A 22,394-nucleotide genomic window follows, 5' to 3' on the forward strand; every position below is an offset into this window, starting at 1 on the left:
CCGAAATAATTTCTCAGCACTTAGTAGGACACAGTATTTCAGAGTTGAGCATATTATTCTTAAATATGATGTTGTCATCCATAGGTTGTGTTCACGCAATCTTTTTCAGTTCACCAAGGCAATGTACTTGCCTCCTTTGCTCTGCAAAAGTAGTTGCCTCATTAGCACACGGCCACTGTGCTAAGGACTTCATTCTTCTGTGTTCAGCCCACCATCCCATAAAGGCAGTTTGCAAGGCATGCCATGTTTTTTAATGTTTGCAGCCCTCTGATTGTTTGTTGCAGCAGTTTCTGTCTTGTGCTTCTAGCATAGAAATGGTTTGCATGCAAGAGTTGCTAGGAGTTTTTGTCCTTAGTTAGCATATTCTATATTGACCAAGGCTTCTCTCTCACGTTTTGTAATTTTTTTTTTTTTTGATTTCTGAAACAAAGCCCTGGCTCTTACCAGAAAGAGGATATCCGGCTAAGTAGATTGTCTTGAGGTTTATTAAACTGATTCCCCATTTCTGCTTTCTGATTTAGCATCAATCTGGGTTGCCTTTATAGTGCTTAACAAGCTAATTGCACATCTGAGCATTTTTATTTAAAAATTTTTAAACATTCATTCCAGCAATGAATCATTAAACCAGAAGTATTTCTAGTTTTACTGTAAATGCTGACCATAAACAAAGCCAAGCATGGAATCAATGATACAGTGTCATGTGTATCACAGCCTGTTCTGTACCCACAGAACTGACTCTAGAGGCTGAAAGATTTTGGAATTTATATATTTTGATCAGAGTTTGGCAAAGGACAGTTTACAGTACAGGAAAGAAGGTGGGTCAGATTAGCAAGAGAATGGCACTCGTGTGTGCATAGCTTTTAAGGAAATAAGATCTAAATACTAAAGAAACAATTCCCATTCTGGCTTTACCGTTGGCTGTCTCTTCTTGGGGGATTTTTTCAGACTGAGAAAGTGATTAAAACTCTCTTGGTTAAAAAAGACAAATCAGGTACGGCTGACTTACCTAATTCCTTCCCCTTCTGTCAATCACATTATACATCCTGCTTTGCGTTCCTCTCCAGCACAGACGCCTCTCTCTAGGGCTTAAAAAATAAATATTTGTGTACCTCCCTGGTGAAAATGTTATCCTGCTGACTGGCGTGAGGGAGGAAGGGAATTTCTTTGCCTTCCCAGAGAGATAAAATTGGGAGGAATGAAGGAAATTACATAGTTCACTAGAGGGCAGAGGTGGCTTGAGGAGGGGGATGATGAGAGGTCAGTGTCCTTCATGGATCTGGAAAAAGAAATTAGAGTGGACAAGAGTCAAGAGTCACCTGTTACTTTGATGGATGCTTGAAGTATTGCCTTCTAGATGGATGCTGCTATTTAAAATTTGTCCTATGATTTTCTAGCTAGTATGAGATCTCACACTCGTTTACCTGCCTGGAGCATTTTGCAACACCAGGGTTGCTATTTTCCTCTTGCAGCTTATTTCTCAGAATTTCCCCATCTTTTGATGTCCCCACTGGAGTTCATTACCAATTGCTGTTACAAATTCCTGTGCAAAACCTCTGTGAATTGTGCTTTTGGCTTTAGGTGAGGCTATTTTTTTAATAGAAACACAAGACTACTACACAGATGGAGTACTACTACAGTGATGGAGTACTGTACCAGACAGCACACATCTAAGAGAAAGTACTGGTGAGCCTTTCCCAATGAGTGTCATTATTGGGAAGCATCAGCTGAAGAGGGATATAGGTAAATGTTTGATACTGTGTCAAATAAAAAAAATAGTGTTTAAGTAGAAAGCATCTAGGTAAACTAGAAGAGAACACACAATCACATGGTATTGCTGCACTCAGCAGTCTTGTGGGATTTCAGAGAAGATTGATAGTTGATAAGAAAATCTGTAGTGTCTATATAGGTATGTAGAATTATATATGTGGATTCTATGATTTTGTTGTTTGTATTATAATTTGCTGTAAGCCCATGTGCTTCAAGACATCCGGGATTGGAAGAACTTTCTGTAATAAACAGAAACACTGTAATGAACACTTAGACTGCTGTGGAGAGTGTCCTGGCACCTTCCTTTGAAGCAGTGAGTGTGGTCAATGATGATAGGGTGCTTTGTCTGGAATCTTGTTCGGTCTGCTAGTTCCTATAGAACTTTTTGAATTATCATACAGAATATGAAATCCATGATATAACATCTATAGCATTGTGTAGCATTGTTCAAATCTCTCCCCATCATCGAGCATGAGAACACTATTTAATCTGGTCAATTCTTAAAGCTCTTGTTGATAGAAATTGTTTTCTATGGAAGTACGAGGTTTTTTCCATGCTCTTTGTGGGAGAGTAGAGGCAAGGGAGCATATTCTAGGTCTGATGAATACAGTAGTGCTGTGGACCACAGGATAGTGGGGTTGAGGCTTTCTTTAGACCACTTGAAGAAAGAGGAGATCATCTCTGTAGAATGATTTGACTATATAGAGGGGGAAGAGTAGGGAGGCAGAAGGCATGTGAGAGAAGTGATGGGAATAGATAAATAGGAAGAATGAGAGTGTGAGGGCTTGAAAGGGAATGAAGAATGTGATAAATCTGTGTTTTCTCCAAATTAAAGATGAAGCCATGGGAGAAGGGAAGAATGCACTTCTGAACAACTGAATGTAAATGAGAGAAAGGATTGAGGATGAGTTGAAGGATGATACAAAATGCAGGCTCAAAAAAGAAAAGATCACATGGAAGGGAAGAGAAATAAACCTAACCTTGACATTAGTGAAATATTAACCAGACAGACAAGGAAGAAAAGCTGTTGTTGGAGGAAGGAGAAAGGTCAAAGGATTCATTTCACCCGACCACAGACATCTACAATGCATTTAAGTGAGAGCTGTCTGTCTAGAGTTGTGTGTAGCCAATGGAGAGAAATAGGCACTTTGAGGGTGCAATTCAGTTGGCATAGCTCGGGTAGCCACCTCAGGAGGAGGGTGCATTTTGCCCTGGAAGTGCTTTTTTCTTCACAGACTGAGAAGTGGATCTAAACCTGTAGAGGCAGTGTTTATAGCACAAGAGATCTGCATGTGAAGCCAGATAAGATGTATTGCCCCCAACAAAAAAAAAAACCCCAAAACCTGGCTTTGCAGAAATGAGCGTGAAGAGTTCTGAAGCAGCCCTGTGGGTTGGCACATTGGAATTCGTTCCCGTTTGTATGACATAAAAGCATATCTGACCCAGCATCCATCCAGCCCAGTATTCTGTGTGCTAAGTGCTTGTGGAAGGAGTACAGGAACCATGCTGTTTTTTTAAATGAAGAACCATGCTGGAGCTGCATCCCAAAACTATCGTCTTTATAATAGTCTCCAGTGTACTATCTTCATAAGTTTTTGTGATTGTTTTGGGAATCAGTTTCTACTTCCACCACGTAAGGGAATGCCCTGGTGTAATTACATGTTGCGTGTTAAAAAAATAACTAAAAAAAAAGCCTTCCTTTGGATAGCTTTAAATGCACTTCTCTTTGCCCTAAAGTTTCTAAACTGAAATACTTTCAACTGTCTCTTCAATGTCACCCTTTTACATGGGTGTCTTGTATGTTTTATCCCCACTGGTTGATATATTCATATGTCCATTTGCTTGATGTATTAATTTGAGACATCCCTTTCCTTCACCATGTTAGTATTTGACTGGCTTAATTCTAAATTCCTTGAATTTGCTTTGTTTCTACAGTTGTTTAGTTTCATATCTAATTTCTCTAATCACAATTGTCTGTGCTGCCAAAACTAGCCTTTGTTTGAATGTTTAGAAATGTGTAGCACTGCGTGCTATATCCATGTGTCAGCCTGGAAAGCTGCCAGGCTCATTGTCTGTGAAGGACTTTCCAAGTATTTCAGATACTTAGAGCTGTATTCTGCTTTCAGTGATGCCAGTGGATATTTTCCTATTGAGTTCAGTGACAGCAGCACTTGGTTAGAAGGAAGCAAAACAGATGCTGGAACTGTGCTTTTAAATGAATAAATGACTTAAAGTCTTCAGAAGATCCCTCAAGTCAGTCAGTGTTGGCATTTCCTGTTTGTTTTCCCTTCTAGGAGAAGAAGATTTTTCAGATTCCCTGGATGCATGCCGCAAGACATGGGTGGGATGTTGAAAAAGATGCTCCCTTATTTAGGAACTGGGCAATTCACACAGGTATTGGATCTGTCTTTCTGCAGAACAGTTTTTCACATTGTTTTCCCTTTTAAAAATCACATTTTCCTTCTTTTGTGTCTTTGCTTTTACTAACACAGAGAGTGAATTAAAATTTCTGGATTTGTGGGAGGCTTAGTGCTTTTTCTAAAGCCTGCAATACTTTCCAGCTTTATTGAAGCACCATGACTCATGTGCATTGAAGAACACAGTAAAACTTAATTGATTTAAATGTTAGCAACATTGGGTTCAAAATTGTCGAGAGTAGAGCACACTCAGCACTTTGTAGACTTGGGCCCTTAGGCTTTTTATGCCCTTCTATGGATTTGAGCCAGACACAATAAAGGTAAATGCTGTGCAAGCTTTTCCGCATTATTGTGGAGTCACATCTGCTCTGCAGTGCCCTGGGTCTTTCTTGAGCAGAAACTGTCATCATGTGTTCTAGAAATGTGCATGGGAATGAAATCACAACACTTTCTTGCAATCTCAGCTATTGTTTGAATGCTTGTCGTGGGAACCAAAGGATGATAACTTGAAGTTAAGCTACATTGTTATTAATTCACCTTGAGTTTTTAATTGTGTGTCACGTGTGCCTAACTTTTCTTCCTTAGGAAAATACCAGTCAGGAGTAGATAAACCCGATCCAAAGACATGGAAGGCAAACTTCCGTTGTGCTATGAACTCCCTGCCTGACATAGAAGAAGTGAAGGACAAAAGTATAAAGAAAGGAAACAATGCCTTCAGGGTGTACCGGATGCTGCCATTATCTGAAAGACCTTCCAAAAAAGGTAGAGGGGAGAATGCAGTAGGGGGCATTGCTGTTATTTTGGGGCCTGCAAAATGTGCTGATTCCACTTCTACTGTGAGGCTGGGTGGTTTTATCCAGATGTTGCCCAGAAGTTAGGAACAGCTGTACCAAAAAAGGGCTATATTCAGTTTAGAGAACAAGCCGCCTGGAGGGAGGATCAATGAGATGTGGCACTCCTAAGCTGGTGATGCTTTAGTTCTGTAAAGCTGATGGAGTTGGGTTTAGATGCTAGTCCCCTTCAGTCAGAGAGGATGATTAGGGGAATGATAGAGATGAATGCATTTAACTCAGTAGGGCTCATTCAGAGTATGATGGCAGACATTTTGGTTATCTTTTTTTTTTGAGAAAGGGTAGAAATAAACTGGTGCTCTGTTGAGCTGAGTGGGAGCAGTACACTCTGCTCAGTGCGAAACCACTTTGTTATGTAGCTACACTAGGCCATGAAAAACCAGGCCCCCACAGCATGATAATGGTGAAATGGGCAACTGTGTGTGAATCCCGAGATTTAGGGATTAGGTCTCCCACCTGCCAGGAGAGGACCTAACCACCAGGTCAGTCTTATAAATATTTGGTTTCTTATGGATTGGAAACATTGGCTTCTTTATGGCTCATTGACTTCCTTATGGCTTCATTACTGGTTATGGAGTAGAACGATGGCTTCCTTAGTCCTCTGGGATCCTGTGGTGTCTAGGATTTTTGGATGAAAAGATAACCTGCCATCAAACACAGTGTTCCTCTGCAATCCAGTTCAGTTCACCTGTAGCTCAGTTTGCTATTTTCTTAAATTGAGAAGGGAAAGGCACATCTTTAGTTTAAGGTTAGTGTGATTGGAAATTATGAACTCTGGTATTTTTGGGGACAGTATCATATGAAAGAGAGAACAATCTGCAGAAGGTAGAATATTTGCTTTGAAACTGTTTCCAGTCTCTTGTCAATGCTGTATTTTCTACATTTAGTCATATTTCCCTGAACCATAACCTGTCGCATTATGGTAGATTCCTCTCATAGTTGTAAGAACTAGAAAATTTCATCATGAAAGCTGAGATTGTGGACATGGGAGCTGTAGCAGGAAAGGATTCTGGAGCAAGTCCAGTTACTGTAAAACTCTGACGTATTTTAGTCCCTGTGTATATTCTCACATGCCCTTTCTATGTGGCATGTGGCTAAATTTATATGTGATTGAGAGCAGAAGAATTTGGCTGCAAACATTTCCAATTCTCAGTGTTATCTTGTAGTAGAGATGGGAGAAATTCCTGGGACATCTCTGTGCAAACAGCGGGGTAGAGCTGAGCTTGCACTAGCAAGTCTGAGTTTCCACTTCAGGGTCTCGTCAGGTCAGAGCAGAGGCAGCAACGCTGGGGTCTGCCAAGGCATACAGCAGTTGGGGAGGGTTACGTGCTGTGTGGTGTTCTGGATTCTCAAGTCCAGTGTGATTGCATAAGCCACTTTTGCATGAATTAGAATATGGATTTCTACCCCCTCAGATTGCAGCTATTTACAAAAACATTTGTTGGAGTTTATTGTAGTCTCTTTTCACATTAAATCAACAACTGATCTCCCTTTTCCTGTAGCTACAGTGAGAGTGTCAGAAATGTGGTGAGACATATATTTTGTTTTTTTTCCCTTTAAGAGTTTTTTTTCTCCCGATTCCTTTTTTTTTTAACATGCCTTGTTCCTTAGTTTGTCACTCTTCCATATTTTTCACCTTGATATTTTTTACTGCAGTCGATTTCCTCAGACTCATCGTGGTTCTGGTTTTGTAGTCCTTTAAAAACAAAACACAAAGTAAGGGTATTCAAGGTATATTTTTGACTGCCCAGGCCTTAAGGGGGGCTTTAAAATTAAGCAAAATGTGTTCTCCCTTTCCTAGGAGGTGCTGCCATTTTGAGGCATGTTGTGGGGCTGTTTCTTGGTGAATATAGACAGTGTGAAGGATAACTCATGGCACACAGGACTTTAAGAAATCTTCCTTCTATCGTTGCAGGAAAAAAAACGAAGTCTGAGAAGGATGACAAATTCAAACAAATTAAGGTAAGAAGCAGCTTTTTAATAGTGTGAGAGCTTGTGAAAACAATCTGTTGCAAATTGTTTTAATAGCCGCAATAGTATATTGTGTTGGATATTTACAAATCTGTCATGCTTGTGGTTTGGTTAAGTAGCTACAGTTACATGGCATGTTTTAGGGTTTTTTGGAGGTTGTTTGTTGGTTTTTTTTTTTTAAATGTGAAGGCTGTTGGAGCTGTGACTGACGTCATCAGTTGACACAGCCCTCGTGTTATAATGCCTGGAGGCTGGAAAACTGGCAGCCTTGGCAATACGTTTGCCATTTGTTTGTCCATGTAAGTAGAAATAGACTAATTATAGAAAGAATGCTTCTTAACAATGGAGCTACCTTTTGGAGCAATCCATTTCTGTGCATAAGGCATTGGAAATTCATTTTTGTTTAGGCAAGGGAGAGAAATTCTGGCAGAGCTGCACCTTCTGTTCATGTTTGTCAGTTAGAAGACCTCAGCTGTAAAGCTTCTGTCACTGCCCGAGATTTCTGCTTGTTCAGAGCATGCACCCAGTCTGGCATTAGCTTTTCCTACAAAGCATGGTGTTTTCTAGCTTTTGCCCATCTGCCAAGTGCCTCTACGAGGTGGTCAATATTACACACTGGCAGGATTTGGTCCACCTTTGATTCTTTCAGAAAGCAAATTGCAAAGGTTTCAGACTTTGACCCTTCATTAAAGTTGGTGATTTTTGGTTTCACCTAGCAGCCGTGTCTGCAGTAGAAGGGCAGCTCAAGCCCCTGCTGCCCACTTGTGAAGGGCTGGCCACGCCTGGCCACAAGTTCTGCACCTCCTGGGCAGGAGGTGCTCTGGGCTGATTGAACCCATAGGCCTGGGAAAACTCCTCCACTGAAATTGGATTTGGAAGGCAGATGCTGTCCTGGCAGTTGTGGAGTTATGTGTCAGAATACTGTGGTTTTTAAATGTCTTAAACAAAGTCTTTTTAATCAGACTACCTGGATCATACAGCCATGTGTGCTTGTTATAACCCTAGTAGCCCATGTTTAGAAGGAGTTAGTAAACTCCTTTGGTCAGACCAGAGCAGCATGTGATGCCTACCAAAGCTGGCAGCAGCACTTTGCCATTTCCCTCCTTTGTTATATTTCTTTAATTAAATATTTATAATATTTTATTTTATGAAAGATAGATAGTATTAAATGCCTGAAAAGCAAAGAAGCACTTGCATAATCCCATCCTCTTCATTAAGATTAATCTCACAAATGGTCACTGCTGAGGGAGTTCCAGTGATGCCTGGCAGATTAGTACATGTGGTATTACGCCTGGGAGTAGATGCTGGCGGGGCAATGCTCACAGGTTTTGGAAGCACTTTCCTCCAGCTCAGTTACCCTGAGCTTCACTGAAGTGTTAGGCCAGGCAACACAGGAGCAATGAGCTGAGTTGGCCATGCCTCCAGCACATACACCTACCACGGATACCTATGACAAGCTTACAGCTCACCAGCCACCATGTTATGGCCACTTAGCCTTTGGAAGCTTAGAACTGGGGCTGGGTAGTATTCCTGTCTGTTCCCCCTTACTCTGAGAAATGTATACACGAGCCAGCCTCCAGATATGCCTGGATTTTAGCAGATGCTCCTTCCATGCTTGACTACTGTTAGACTGAGTATCGAATGTTGATTATATGGGTTATAATAGCAGAGAAGGGTGGTGGATGAAGTAATGCAAATGCACGTTTCTGAGCATTGAAAGCTGCTTCTAATTGCTTTGCTCGTTGATGTGAATTCCTCAGATCTGAGTTGCATGTTTTACGTTGAGCTCCTTGCAGTTACCCTGAACACCTCTCTTTAGTGGAGGTGAGTGGGAGGCTGCTCCACTGTCTGCCCAGTAACTGCAGTGGCGTCATATCAGCAGAGGGAGAAGCTGAGGGTCTAAGTGCAGATCTGCGAAGGGACTTCAGCATTCCATTCACTTCCCCTCTGTTGCCAATGCTAGACCCTGTGGGCACCACCAGCAGCTGCTCATGGGGGTGAAGAGCCCTGCTAGACCTTACTGAGCTTGAGCAGGGTGCTCAAGCTTGTCACTGCTTGTCCCTGTGGATGTGAGAGACCTGGGCCTTACCAAATCCCTGTTCCGCATTAGGCAAGAGGGGCTGTGAGCAGGTCTCCCATCTGGCAGATAGCTCTTGCTCCACCAGGCTTTTGGGCAAATGGAGTTTCTCCATTAAAAAATGAGTTCTCAGCCATGGGAAGAAGCCATCAGCTGTCTGAATAGACCAGATAAAAATAGGCTCTTTCCTATGAAACAAGACTGAACTGCCTGCCTGAGGCTTGATTTCTGCCTTATCCTGGATGCATCCTTTTGAGTATGCATGCAGCTCCCTGTGGAGACATTTTTAAAATCTAACTGATTTCCCCATGCATTTAACTTAGGCTAGACATTGGACACTGAAAATTTAACACCAGCTATGCCAGCATCCCAAATCTCTTTGTGGATCTAGCACCATAATTTGAGTTCCAAGATGTGTACTTGTTTCTTCATCTCAAAAAGGGCTACTAAGTAAACTTCTCTGTAACCAAGCCTCAGTAAAGCTGACCAAGATGCTGTGCACACAGCATTTCTCTGGGGGCTGATATGTTTGCTGGGGCATTGCAGAAGGGCAGAGGCTCAGGGCTCCAGTGTACAGCCCTAACCTGTCATTGCAGTCATGATCTCCTGATGTTGTGAATCAATAGCAGCTAATTTTATCTTTTCCGGCTCTCCAGGTCTTGGACCTGTGGGTCAACACAACTGGTGCAGCTCATCACAAGACCTCGTTGCCATTAACAGTAACTTTGCATCCTTCTGATGTGCAGAGGGGCCTTGGGACAGGGTGCATGTTTATCTGCTTAATGGCTGGGAAGGTGCAGGCCTGGGTCGAAGTGACAGCTCTTTTTGACTGGATAACAATCATAGCATGTGGCATCCAGGAAAGATCTGTCACGCTGTCCCCAATTTTTTGTCTCTGTGATAACAGTTTGTGGTTAGTACCGTGAAGGGCTGGCACTTGAGGCTCACCTTTGCCTCCCTTTTGCTGAAGTGCTGTGAAAGCGAGTGTGGTATGGCATCAGATCCAACTGGCAGCTCTGCATCTGTCTGCGAGTGTCTCTGGGTCAGCAGCGAGGTGGAACTTCCCTGGCAGGGCTGGCACAGCTAGCCCGGAGTAAGAGCAGAGGACTTCATACTTTGTAATCGATAACCTCATAAAGGAGCCAATACCAGGGAGGAGTTGGCCCTCTAGATAACCCTTTAAATGTGTTTATAAAAAAAGTGTGAGTTTATAGAATTAAACTTTTTGGTGTCTGTTCTGAAGGGAGTTTTTTAGATTCCCACTTGAGTGTTCCAGACCTACAAAGGTGCCTCTTGTGGAAAGCTCAGTCTGTGTAGAACAGGTGGTGTTTTCCCCTTGCTCTTGCCCTGTGGTAATGTTTATGATGTGATTTAAAAGGCTGTATTTAGTGTAAACACTTTGGTTTGCTTTCAGGCTTGCTACAGAGAAAAGTTAAGGCTAGAAGGTAGTAATTGCTGTACAGAAGCTAAGGCTTCCTTTCAGAGAGTGCTAAGAGATATAGCGTGTTTGGAAGGGAATGAGGATGAGTATTAAATAGAGTACCATTTTAAAGCAATGTTTCTTCCTTGTTTGTTCCAACTGTTAATCTCTTGTAGTAAATAGCACACTAATTTCTTGCTCTCTGAAGGCTCGCTCTGTCTGCAAATTAAAAATAGCTTTCATTTCAAAGCAGAAGATTTGGAAATGGAGTACACTCTGGCTTCTCAGGGAACCAAAATATTCGTTCTGTGTCTAGCAGAGAGCAGGGTCTAGGTGGCAGGCAGAAGCAATGTGATTTATTACTGTCTCAGAGCAAAGAAGAACTAAGTCCAGGCTCCTAAAATCATTCAAACCTGACCCACCTTTACTGTTTTCATTCTAGCAAGAGCCAGTTGAATCATCATTTGGGATTAATGGGCTAAATGATGTCACTTCCGACTATTTCCTGTCCTCCAGTATAAAAACTGAAGTTGACAGTACAGTGAACTTTGTAGGTAAGTACTTCCATGCTTTTCTTATATGCTAAGCATACAGGTGACTTCAAAAACCCTTTTGACTGTGTCAAAGTCAGTATCCATCAGCATTTTGCGCTTTGGAGAGTGCCATGGTTGCAGTGAGGTCGACCCATTTTTCACTAGCCCAAGCCACACAAGGTCCTGGTTGCAGGTGTAGTCCCACCACCTTCTAGAGATGGCGAGCAGCATTGTGGCACTGTGGTGGTTCCCGTGAGAGTAAAGCACTAACAGACGTGCTCAGGTGGCTTTTCCTGAGATGAACTTACTCCACAGGGTAGTCTGCAGCTGTGAGGAGACTGTAGCTAATGTCATGTGAGAGTTAAACTACAGTCAGATGGTGGTTTCTTGTGGCTCAGAGCAGAGGTTTGTGTAGGGTACTATATTATTTGGGAGTTTAAACCTGCAGATGAAATGGAGAAACTGTTCTTTTTATGCCACCTGTGTAGCAGAGTTAGTTCTTAACATCACTGACCTAACCACGAGGATCAGCAAAGACTGCAGGTAGAAATTAGTATGTTAGAAATTAGCTGTCATCTCAGCATGTGAATAATGGGTTCTCTCAGAATAATTGGGCTGGTTTTTGACAGCTCTTTTTTTGGCTGAGTTTGTCACTGCAGCAAGGGCTCCTAGAAATGTGACCCATATACCATTCTGTCTAGAATATGACGAAAAAGTGTTTCAAAGATATGTCAGTATTCTGCTTGGTGAGATGGCAGAAATTACATGCAGTAACTATTTTTGATGCCCATTTATTATGTTGCAAGGCTTTGCATAGTCATTCCCCTCAAGTACTTCTGTGGCTGAATTTGTCACTTAATTACGCTCTCTTTATAGCAGTTCGTTTAATCAACTGTTGCTTTGTAAGAGTGTTAGAATATGATTGTTGCTCCTACTATTACAGGGTTTTATAACTTAAAGGAATAGCACTGTAGTGCTGTTAGTGCTTCATATTTACTGACAGACTCATAAACAGGTCTGAAACACCCCGAGGCCAATACGCAGTCCTAGGAAAAAAGCTTCATACACTTTTGCTTTCTTTTGCAGTCTTAAAGTCAAACAGGCATCAAATAACAGCAGTCTTTGGAACATACCTGGTGTTCCCTGAAATCCACTAATATCAGAGAGAGTAATTTTTTTGCTGCAAAGATCTCGGTTTTCTACAGCACAGTGTATCCTGAACTCCTGTTTGATTTTGTGAGGAGATGACTGCATATTGCACCTTAGAACATCTCAGTAATTTACAGGACAGGACCCATAGTGGCAACATCAACATCTAAGAATGGTCAAAGGTCTGTTGTGTAAACGAAGCAAATTGTTCAGAGGAACAGAACTGAATTTGCACCTCAAGGGCTTTCACCTTTCTCTGGACTCACAGAATCCATTTTCCCCTGAAAAGGGGAACAAGTAGGACAGCAAGTCTTGGGTGGATAGCTGTCATCCAGTGTTGATTAATTAATGGCTTTGTGAAGTATGCTGCTTATCCAGACTGGAGAGAAGTCCTTATTTGGGGCTGCAAGCAGGATTTTAATGTAAACAGTGGGAAAAGGGTAAAATAGATATGTTCTGCAGAAAGGAGGGAAGTCAGCTGGAGGGGAGGAAAGACAAACAACACCTGCAGTGTTTCTGACATACACACAGTTCATGGGAAGGTTGTGGCATGTTGCCCAAGTGAGCAGTAATCTTTGCTGTGCACATTATCTTTTGGGGTGGGTAAGAATTCATCAGGTATTGAGGAGAAAGATAAAACAGTGCAGATGGCCTGCTCATACCCTGAGAGGGTTACGCAATATTGGTTTCTCTCAGACAAAACTCCGTGTGTATGTGTGTGCTCTTGCCTCCTGCACCCCGCTCAATAAAAAGCTGGTTGGTTCAGAACCAGGCAAGGTGAAATACAATGGAAATTAAGTATTTGAAGTGAAATCATAGTAATTGTAATGATTCAACTTTAAAAAAACCAGTTGGGATCAGTAAGGGAGTTGTACAAGACAGAATGAATTGTCTCAAGCAGTCCCAGAGAAGTGAGATTCTGGGTTTCACCATACTTCTGCTTTGCTCAGTAAATTCTTGGTACCTCAGTTTATTCCTCTGTTTCAAACAGGTGTTGTGTAGCACAATTGATGTCTGCAAAGCATTTCAGGACACTGGCAAAGCATCCATGATGCCTTTACTTTGTAGAAATAAGTAATGTTCCTTTGGTATTAAGTATCATGTGCCTGGGGAAGTAGGAAACCCCTCTGTTAATAAGTAAGTGCACTCTAATTTTCTGTCACGGAGCGTGGGGATTACAGACTACAGGTACAGCTGTGTTTTTGTATGTGGCATTGCAAGGATCAGTAAAAATAAGCATCTAATTGGACGAGAAATTTTTCACAGATTCATGTCAGGTCCCACTCTGTTTTACATGACTATGTAGCCAGCTTTTTGCATGCCAGTTCTGGTCTTCCGGTGCAAAATTTACATGAGAGCATCCAGAGGCGATGGGATGTTGGCAGCTTGCTTGGTGAGGATGCTTTCCCATGTTAGGAGCGATTGCTCTTGTCCATACATTCTGGTAAGACCACATTTCTGGATGGAGGAAGAGTGTGGCCGTGATCTTCCCTGAAAAATCCTCTTGACAGCTGGTGTGTCAAGGAGGGCTCGAGAACATTGCATGTAAGAGCCAGGGGATAGTTAAGCATTTTCAGTCGCCACAAGTGGGGAGAAAATGTCTCTGTAGGTGATGGACACTAAATGACACAGGTTTCCGTTAGAAGTCCCATTGGAACAGGTGGTGGGCATGGAAGAAGGTGCTGAGACGGTATTGAAGATTCAGTCAAATACCAGGCAGGCTCCAAGGACAGTCTCTGAGAGATCCAGTGTGGTCGAGGTATTATGAATAATCATTTTTTTTTGTTTCTAATCCCAAGTTGTAGGACAGCCGCACCTTGATGGCAGCAGCGAAGAACAGGTTATAGTTGCCAATCCTCCTGATGTTTGCCAGGTAGTAGAGGTAACAACAGAAAGTGACGAACAGCCCCTCAGCATGAGCCAGCTGTACCCCCTACAGATCTCCCCTGTCTCGTCCTATGCAGGTAAGCATCCTGGAATTTCTCTACCCTCTTTTTCTGGAAATGTTTGGAAGACACTGGGGGAAAGGGGGCTTTTTCAGGGTAGCTGGCAAAAGATCCAGAAATGTCTGTTTGGCTGCCTTCTGCATTTTTAATGAAACTCAGAAACTCACAGTCCTCTTCTCATTTTACCTTGGGAAACAACTCGACAGATCTGAGGTTGGAAATGTAAGCTGCAGATTTTAGCCTGTGACTAATGGAAAAAGATGTAATACAGAGAGGTCGTTTCATCTTTTATTAAAGGGGCATTTTCAGTGGTACAAATGATGTGCTGCACATACAGTCTATCCCCTTACCCCATGACTTAGTACAGATTAAATGTCTTCCTGCTAGCACAGTTGGCACAGAGTGCTAAGGGCTGCACTAATGGTATGTAATGGCAGACGTGAATCTGAGGGCCCTTGGGGAGTGGGTCTGTCTTGTTACAACTAATCTGCAGGCTAACGGCCATGTAGCAACTGATAACAAGGGGTCCTGCAAATGGCAGAGCTGTGGACGTCTGGCTTACAGCATCCGCCTTCCATCTGGATTCACTGGTATTTAAAAAGGAGTGGGATAACGAGTTTTTGCCCAAGTCAGGGTGCTAATGGTTTCTTTTTTGTCTGGCCCTTTATTTTCATAAAACTGGGAGGACATTAAGAGTCTCTGGCACTCGTTTATCCCTTATCCAAGCCTGATGGCGTGTTCAGAAGTTGTTAGTGGAGAACAGACACAAATGCTCATGTGGGTGCGCTATGTAGAGTCCATGCAATAAGATAAGCCTTATTTCCAGAGGAAGCAGGGCAAAGCCACATTTGAAAGTAAAAAAAGTTTCAGATCCTACCTGTCCTTCCTTTTTTTAACATGTTGCTAATGTGCAAGCCTCAGGAATCTGGGTAGAAACACAAACAACGTCTTTTTAGGCAAACTTAAGTGTTAATTGTTCCCCATGCAATTCATTATTTTACACATGGTTTTGCCTTTGACTCATTAGGCTGAAATTACTTCCAGACACATTTTTATAAAATATGTAATTTTTATCTTTGGGTCCGGGTGAATAGGACAATGTTCTTTTGAATAGCCTCCAATGTTAGTCTCACACGTGTTGATAAACAGTTATACTTCCCAATGTGCTTAGTCTGTAGTGGCCAAAGCATTTAGAAAGGCTTTGCAAGGCCTAAGGCAGCGGGATGAGGGTGCTTTAATTTGTTAGCGGCTGGGCGACAGCACCTCTGAAACATCTGTCCTTTTTCCAAATGCTTCTTGCAAAACTTTTCCCATCTACATGAACATGACAACCGTGCATTCTTTTAACCTCAGCTGCGGGACCTAAGTTCTTGAAATGCAAACAAAAGTCAGCGTCGTGGTCTGGAAGTCATGGTGGTTGCTTGGGCTGTGACATTAGAGGGGAGTGGTCTGGTGACAGGAGAACCACCCTGACATGAGCAAGTCATAAGCTACCTCGCCTAAAGTTAGTGCAACAAGACTGCATAAGAAACTGAGGCATGACTGATGTACTTCTGCTATCCCCTTATGTAGTCTTAGTATCCCGGTGGACTTCAGCTGTCCTAACGTACACCAGGATCTGCTGGCCTGTAACTCAGATGATGATTTAATGCCATGGACATGCTTTTGAATGCATCTCAAGGCAGCTCTTGATGATCCTGGTTGCTAATAAGAAGTGGAGTACTGCAAGAGTCTGTGCTGGGTCAAGTCCTATTTAATATATAATTGAGCAGAGTAGGTGTTGGAAGTACACACTTGTGAAGTTTACAGGTTGATGCCAAATAGGGCACACCAGTCAATAGGCTTGGGGGCAGGGCCACCATCCAGAGAGATCTGGAGAGACTGCAGGAATGGGCCAGGGGGAACCTTACAAAATTCAGCAAGGAAGATGCCAAGTCCTGTGCCTGGGAAGGAAGAGCCCTTTGGACAGATAGAGGCTGGGGCTGATGGGATGGGGAGCGGTCTGCAGAAAGGCAGTTGGGCAGTGAGCTGAACTTGAGACAGCAGAGCACCCTGGCCACAGAGAAGGCCATAAGCTTTCAGGAACATACCCAGTAGATCTAGGGAGGACGTCATTCCTCTCTACTCAGCACTAGTTGCACTACTTCTGAAGCATTGGGTCCAGTCTTGAGCCCTCTGGTCCAAGAGAGATACAAATGGGAGCAAGTGCAGGGAAGGGCTGCAGGATGATCAAGGGCTGGAGCACTCACTCTGTGAGGAGATACTGATGGGCTGGGGCTTGTTCAGCCTGGAGTGGAGAAGAGATGGGTTTGAGGACTTCGTAGCAACCTGCCCCTGCCTGTAGAGGTGTTAGTGAGCAGACACAGCCAGGCTCTTTGCAGCGGTGCATGGTGGGAGGATGAGAAACAGCAGACAGAAATGGAGACAAGAGAGCTCGGTCCAGCTGGATATAAGAAAAAATACATTTTTCACCACCTCTCTAACTTTCCATGCCCGAGTGGCTGTCTTCCCTGGCTTTGCTAACTATAGTGCTATCTCTTGCTCAGCATTTTGTTATGTATAATCACCAAGGACAGTCAAGGGACTGAAGCAGGATGCCCAGAAAGGGCTGCCTCCATCCTTGGAGTTTTTCAAGACTGGACTAGATGAGGCCTCAAGCAACCTGATCCAGTCCTGTAACTGGCCTTGCTTTGAGCAGGAGGTTGGACTGTAGATCTCCTGAGGTCCCTTCCAGCCTGAATTGTTCTGTGAACCTCTTTTTTTTTTTTTTTGCATTGGACCTTGAGGCAGGAGTGAGGACAGAGGTCTGTGGTTTGTTAGAACCCTGAAACTTGTAGGACACTCTTGTGACTATTTCTGGCTTTGTCTTGCTTTACACAAACATGGTACAGGAAAACCACAGAAGCCTCTGGCCCTGTGCTCATGTGTTTGCTGGGTAGAGCTGCCTGTTCTATCAGGTCCTACCACTGAATGGCAGGAAAGGGTATGACCATAACAGCTGTGCAGGAACAGTTAGTTTAGCATTTCTGAAACAGCAGCAACAACAAAAAGTAGCCTGAGGTATCAGCTGTCCTACAAAATCTGTTTTATTTCAAAAACACCTCTAGTTCCTTTCTGAGGTTACTCAGGCAAATTACATGAGTGGCCCTTGTATGAGTTTTCTCATATTTCCATTTACGTCTATGAAATCCTATTTTTTAGTAGGCTGCTGTTAACCTCCTGTGTTTCACAATGATTCAAATAACCTCCTTGATTGAAATAACCTCTCTGACTTTCCATGCCTGAGTGGCTGTCTTCCCTGGCTTTGCTAACTATAGTGCTATCTCTTGCTCAGCATTTTGTTATGTATAAACACCAAGGATGGATTCCTTTTCAGCTGCATCACTCTTTTTTTGCTGCCACATGTTTCTTCATGCCAAGGAATATCTGTTTGTTGTCTCTGTGTGGTTTCTTCCTTTTGACTCTTATCTCCAGGACCATTTATCCTTTGCACAGATTAACCTCTGTCTCTGTTCCCCCCAGTATGTCTTAATTAGCCAGTTTAATCCCATTGGCACATCGCTGTTTACCTGGGCCAGTGAATGAGGAGCCCTGCAGAGTGTTAACTTCACAGTGCTTCACGGTTAGATTTAATGTTTTGGACTGCTCATCTGCTTACCACACTCTGCAGTGGAGACTGACGTAGGGGAGGTGGTGGCTTTGGAAGTCCTAGTCCGTAGTAGCTGGGCTGCCTGCTTCCATGCTTCTGAAGGACTTTGGGTGCATTTTAGATCCTGGGGTCAGAAAGAGCAATTCAGACCATTGGTTTACAACCCTATGCCTAAATCTAACGCTTAGCCAAGCCTCGAGAGAAGGGCAAGGTGCTGCCAGTCTCTCCGAAGATGCTTGGGGACCCGATCCACAAGGCCCATGCACCCTTAGGCCTCATGTTATGTCCAGTGCAGACCATGAGGTTGCTCTCTGGAAAGGCAGGATCGTGGTTTATGGTTGCAGTATTTATGTACTATGCAGTACAGTCTGTATGGACTAAAATGTGTAACACAAAGCTGAGAGTGGGAACTGGGACTTCAGAGCTCCCTGGCGTGCTACAATAGCTCATCATGTTGTTCCTTCAACCTTGTAATTTCTGTGTTCCTGTTGGCTTAGGGCATGGGTGAGCCCTATCTGCTCAGCCCTGGTGGAGAGGTTGCAGAAAGACCTCTTCCAAATGCTGTTGGTAGTCTGATAGTTGCCTAGGGTTATCCCTGCTGGAAACATGACACGGTGGTTCAAAATATGAGCTGAAGGCAGCAGCTATTGCTGCAGACTCATCCTGAGAAGAGAGGTTTTGTGCCCTGTCTCAGATGTATCTGAGGCACAGCAATGACTCTCAACCATCCCAAGGGCCAGGAGCCTGACTTTCAGACCTGTGTTGAGACACATGTGAGCTTGAAAATACAATCAAAATTCCTGGATTTGAGTCTCTTCTGCAAGGGAGGGATGCAGCTGAAGGAGGATGGCCATCCTGCTGCACCCCTGTGCTTGGCCTCTGGTTGATTCACGAGGGTGAGGGAAGCCGTATGTGGTGGGCATAGGTGATGGGGATGCAGATAGTAGCATTTCCACTTGTGAGTGGTGGGTGAAAGGCTGAGAAATAGGCTGGGGGGGCTGGGCACGAGTGGCAAAGGTGAAATGAGAGAAAAGTATAACAACAGTAATAGAGCGCCAGAAGTGACAGCAAGCCCTTGAGGCAGCAGGCTGAGATAACAGTTCGTGAAACAAAAACACACTTATCTCCTCTGGGGTGGAGTTGTTGCTGGTTTTGCAGGGAGATAAAAATAAGCATTTGGATGGAACTTTGCTCTGGAGCTGCCAAGAGAGGGGGAGGGAGAGGGGGCATCTCCTGCTTGTGGAAGGCTCTTCCCTCTGCCCAGAAAGCATGTATCTACTTCTTCCCTCTTGGTTTGTTGTCTTTTCCAGGATATGTTAACTGTGATAACCGTGTGAATTTACCCCAGTTGTTCAGTGTGGCCATGCTGTCTAGCCCTTGGATTGCTATTACTGCGGCAGGGGGTCCATGCTTCTCCATTGTTTCCTGGTTGTCTGGCTTGACTCTGTTTACTTCCACTTCTGGGAAGTGGTTCAGGCCTCTTGAGCTCTATTTTGCTACTGTAGATAGAATAGCACGTGTTTCATTTTTGTTTCTGTTTTGTTTGACAGAAAGTGAAACGACCGACAGCGTTCCAAGCGATGAAGAAAATGCAGAGGTAAGTGTTTTCTGGAATTTTAGCACTTTGGAGGAAGGTCTCAAGAATAACATCCTGAAGTATTCTTCCCCCTTCTCTGTTTGCATATCTGTCTACCAGTGGAGTATTCATTTTAAGAATAGCTGGGGGAGAAAAAAAACCCAGGAAGGTTCAAGGGAGGCCAGCATTTGGATGATTGTTGTAGAATGTGTATCTCTACAAGTTCTTTCCTCCTCATCTATTCAAACTACAAGGAGATTAATTTGTGTGATGAGATGTTCTGGAGAGCCATCAACATTGCCAGCTAGTTTATTACTATGAAGCACTGACATTGCAGGGTAGTGGGTATTTTATCTTGGTTAAAAGTATGCTCACTTTGTTTTCCTTAAATGGCACCTAAACTCTTACAAGTGGAGGAACCGCCTACACGTATGACAGAAATGCAACTTGAATGTTTGAGGCAAAAAGCTTTCCTAAGCAGTCAGTTGGATATTGCTGGGTGAAAGGAATCCGTGGAGAAAATACCCACCCCATGAACATTTCCTGAGCTGCAGCCTATGCCAAACCAGCACTCACCTTTTCATTTGGGACTACCATGAAGGACCAGACCTACTGATTTCCATGACTACTTAGAGGCCAGGGGAAGCTCACTGAAGACACTTAGATGCCCTGTGCTCCAGCTGCATTTTTGCAGAAGGCCTCTGGCAAATCTCTCTCCTGCTGTGCTCTCCAGAAAGCCCTCTGAATCCTCCTTCTTGGAGGACTGCAGGTTGTGCAGCTGTATAATGGCACAGCTAATCCTCTTGGGTTTGCTTCTTTGCCTTGTTTAGGGTGGAGCACATATGTGGACCGCCAGTAATGACTCCCCAAACCTCCTTTGGTAGAACATACCGTGGCAGCACGTGTGATGGGGAAAGGACTTTAATCTTCCCTTGGCGAACCTGCTCCCTGTGGTGGAGGACACACCATCAAGTAACAGTGATTTTCCGAGCAGCCTCAGCTGTGTTGACAGTTTAGATGGTGCTGTTTGAGAGGTCCTGGCACTCTGTGCCTGCCTGTTGGCAGGAGGATGCTCTTTCTGGTATCAGAGGACATGCTTCCATTTAGAGCTCTGAGTGTTTGGTCGTCCGTAACCATTTTTGCCTCTGCCATACTGGTGATAAGGCCTTATCACTATACTGGTGAAGAGGCAGAGCCTCTTGAGTGCTGGAGAACCACCAAGGTTTAGGTACACAACTTCAGAAAGAGAGAAGTGGCCGAGAGGACAGACATTCAGTGCTAGTGGCTAGAGGCTCAGGCTTTTAGAGACGGGGTAATTCCTGTGCAATTCGTGGGTGTTTCTGTCTTCGTCCTGTTACTTGGAGTGCTTTGCAAAGTTGCATTTGCTTATACAGTCTTCCCTCCTTTTTTTCGCCCTTTTCTAGGGGCGACTTCATTGGCAGAAGAAAAACATTGAAGGCAAACAGTATCTCAGCAATCTGGGAATGAGGAACACTTCTCATATGCTTCCCAGCATGGCAACTTTTGTAGCCAACAAGCCTGACCTCCAAGTCACCATCAAAGAAGAAAGCTGCCCACTGCCTTACAACAGCTCTTGGCCCCCTTTCCCAGACATCCCTCTGCCACAAGTAGTGTCCACAGCCTCAACAAGCAGCAGCCGGCCAGACCGCGAGACACGGGCCAGCGTCATCAAGAAAACGTCAGACATCACCCAGTCGAGAGTCAAGAGCTGCTAAGCCTTTGATGGTGTGGTTTTTAGCTTTGTTTTGTTTGGTTTTGTATTTTACGTTTCACTAGGAGAGGTTCGTCCCTTGACGCACATGAGACAAATCTAAGGTAAAGCCTTGGCAATATAAAACATTGCTGTGTCCAACTCCAGTGCCGGAGTATTTTTAACTCAGGACTCCAGCCGTCAGTATGTACACCTGAACCCAGGCGGATTTCCAAGGTTGCTCTGTAGGCAAACAACTCAAGACCTTTGGCCCACTCGCAGGTTCCAGTGTGTTTCATAAGAGGACCAACTGACCACAAGGGAAGTGGTGCTGCTGCGCTTCTCGCTGTCAAGGCTGTGATGGAACTGAAAGCCTCAGAATGGAAGAGAAAATGTGAACTATCTGGAATATTTTTAAATAAAGAAAAATCTATTGTGAATATTGTACATAGTGCAGTACTAGCAACGTTGCAGTCTGCTTCTGCACCTTATTAAGAAAGCACTTACGAAAGGCCTTTTATCACCTTGCTCTACTTAATGGCACATTGAAGGTCCCTCCCCACCTGTATTCTTTTCCAAGGCTATTCTTGCTAAAGTGGCTTTAAAGAATAGAGGAAAGGAAAGGAAGTTAAAGCTTCCCATGTGGATTTCATACATTTTAAGACTGCTTTTCTCATGTTTGTTTCTAATCTGCTATGCTTGAATGCCGCGTGGTACAATAGGAAAAAAAAAAAAGAAACCTATTACAGAGATATTATGCAAATTCCCAGATTTAAAAAAAAGAAGAAGAAAAATACTCTAATTCTAACCAGAGCAAGCTTTTTTATTTTTTATACAGGGGAATATTTTATTCAAAGTAAAATTCTAAAGTGAATATAATTTTTTTTAATCTTTTCTACAGCAAATTTATAATTTTAAGATTCAGTCCTTGGTTATCAGCAGTTATTACATCCTTGTGGCACATTTTTTTTTAATTTTGTAAAGGTGAAATAGCTTTTATGAGCTCATGTAGCAATCAGATTATCCTGTGGATTGATAATAAATATGGTATATAGTTAAATTTTTAATAATCCGCTTGTTTGTCTCTCTTTTTTAATCTGTTAGAAGCCCCAGATGGCATGGGTATGATAGGTAAATGTGACCTCCTGGACTGAGCAATTAGCGTGAGCCGCCTTTACGATTTCTGGAGCGCCTATCTAACAGTACTGTGCTTGAGGCAGTGCGAGGTGGAAGGAGGAACTAGGGTTTAAAAGGCGGCGTACTCAAGTTTCACGTCAGATGCAGAGGTTGGGAGTTGGGGCACCTCTTCTGCTGTTATCTTGAGGTT

At 43.4% G+C, this 22,394-nt stretch overlaps 1 protein-coding gene across 1 annotated transcript in view; it reads left to right on the forward strand.

Moving 5' to 3' along the window:
- Positions 1 to 22,131, forward strand: part of IRF2 (interferon regulatory factor 2) — a 25,309-nt gene extending 3,178 nt beyond the window's left edge. The window contains exons 3-9 of the mRNA XM_010133997.1: positions 4,062 to 4,161; positions 4,770 to 4,946; positions 6,951 to 6,997; positions 10,946 to 11,057; positions 13,985 to 14,149; positions 19,331 to 19,377; positions 20,781 to 22,131. Coding sequence (XP_010132299.1) covers positions 4,062 to 4,161; positions 4,770 to 4,946; positions 6,951 to 6,997; positions 10,946 to 11,057; positions 13,985 to 14,149; positions 19,331 to 19,377; positions 20,781 to 21,092 — 960 coding nt within the window. The 3' untranslated portion in view covers positions 21,093 to 22,131. The remainder of the gene's footprint in view (positions 1 to 4,061; positions 4,162 to 4,769; positions 4,947 to 6,950; positions 6,998 to 10,945; positions 11,058 to 13,984; positions 14,150 to 19,330; positions 19,378 to 20,780) is intronic.
- The last annotated feature ends 263 nt before the right edge of the window (positions 22,132 to 22,394 follow it).

The sequence above is a fragment of the Buceros rhinoceros genome, unplaced genomic scaffold, assembly GCF_000710305.1.
Source record: "Buceros rhinoceros silvestris isolate BGI_N320 unplaced genomic scaffold, ASM71030v1 scaffold1354, whole genome shotgun sequence".
Taxonomy (NCBI): Eukaryota; Metazoa; Chordata; class Aves; order Bucerotiformes; family Bucerotidae; genus Buceros; species Buceros rhinoceros.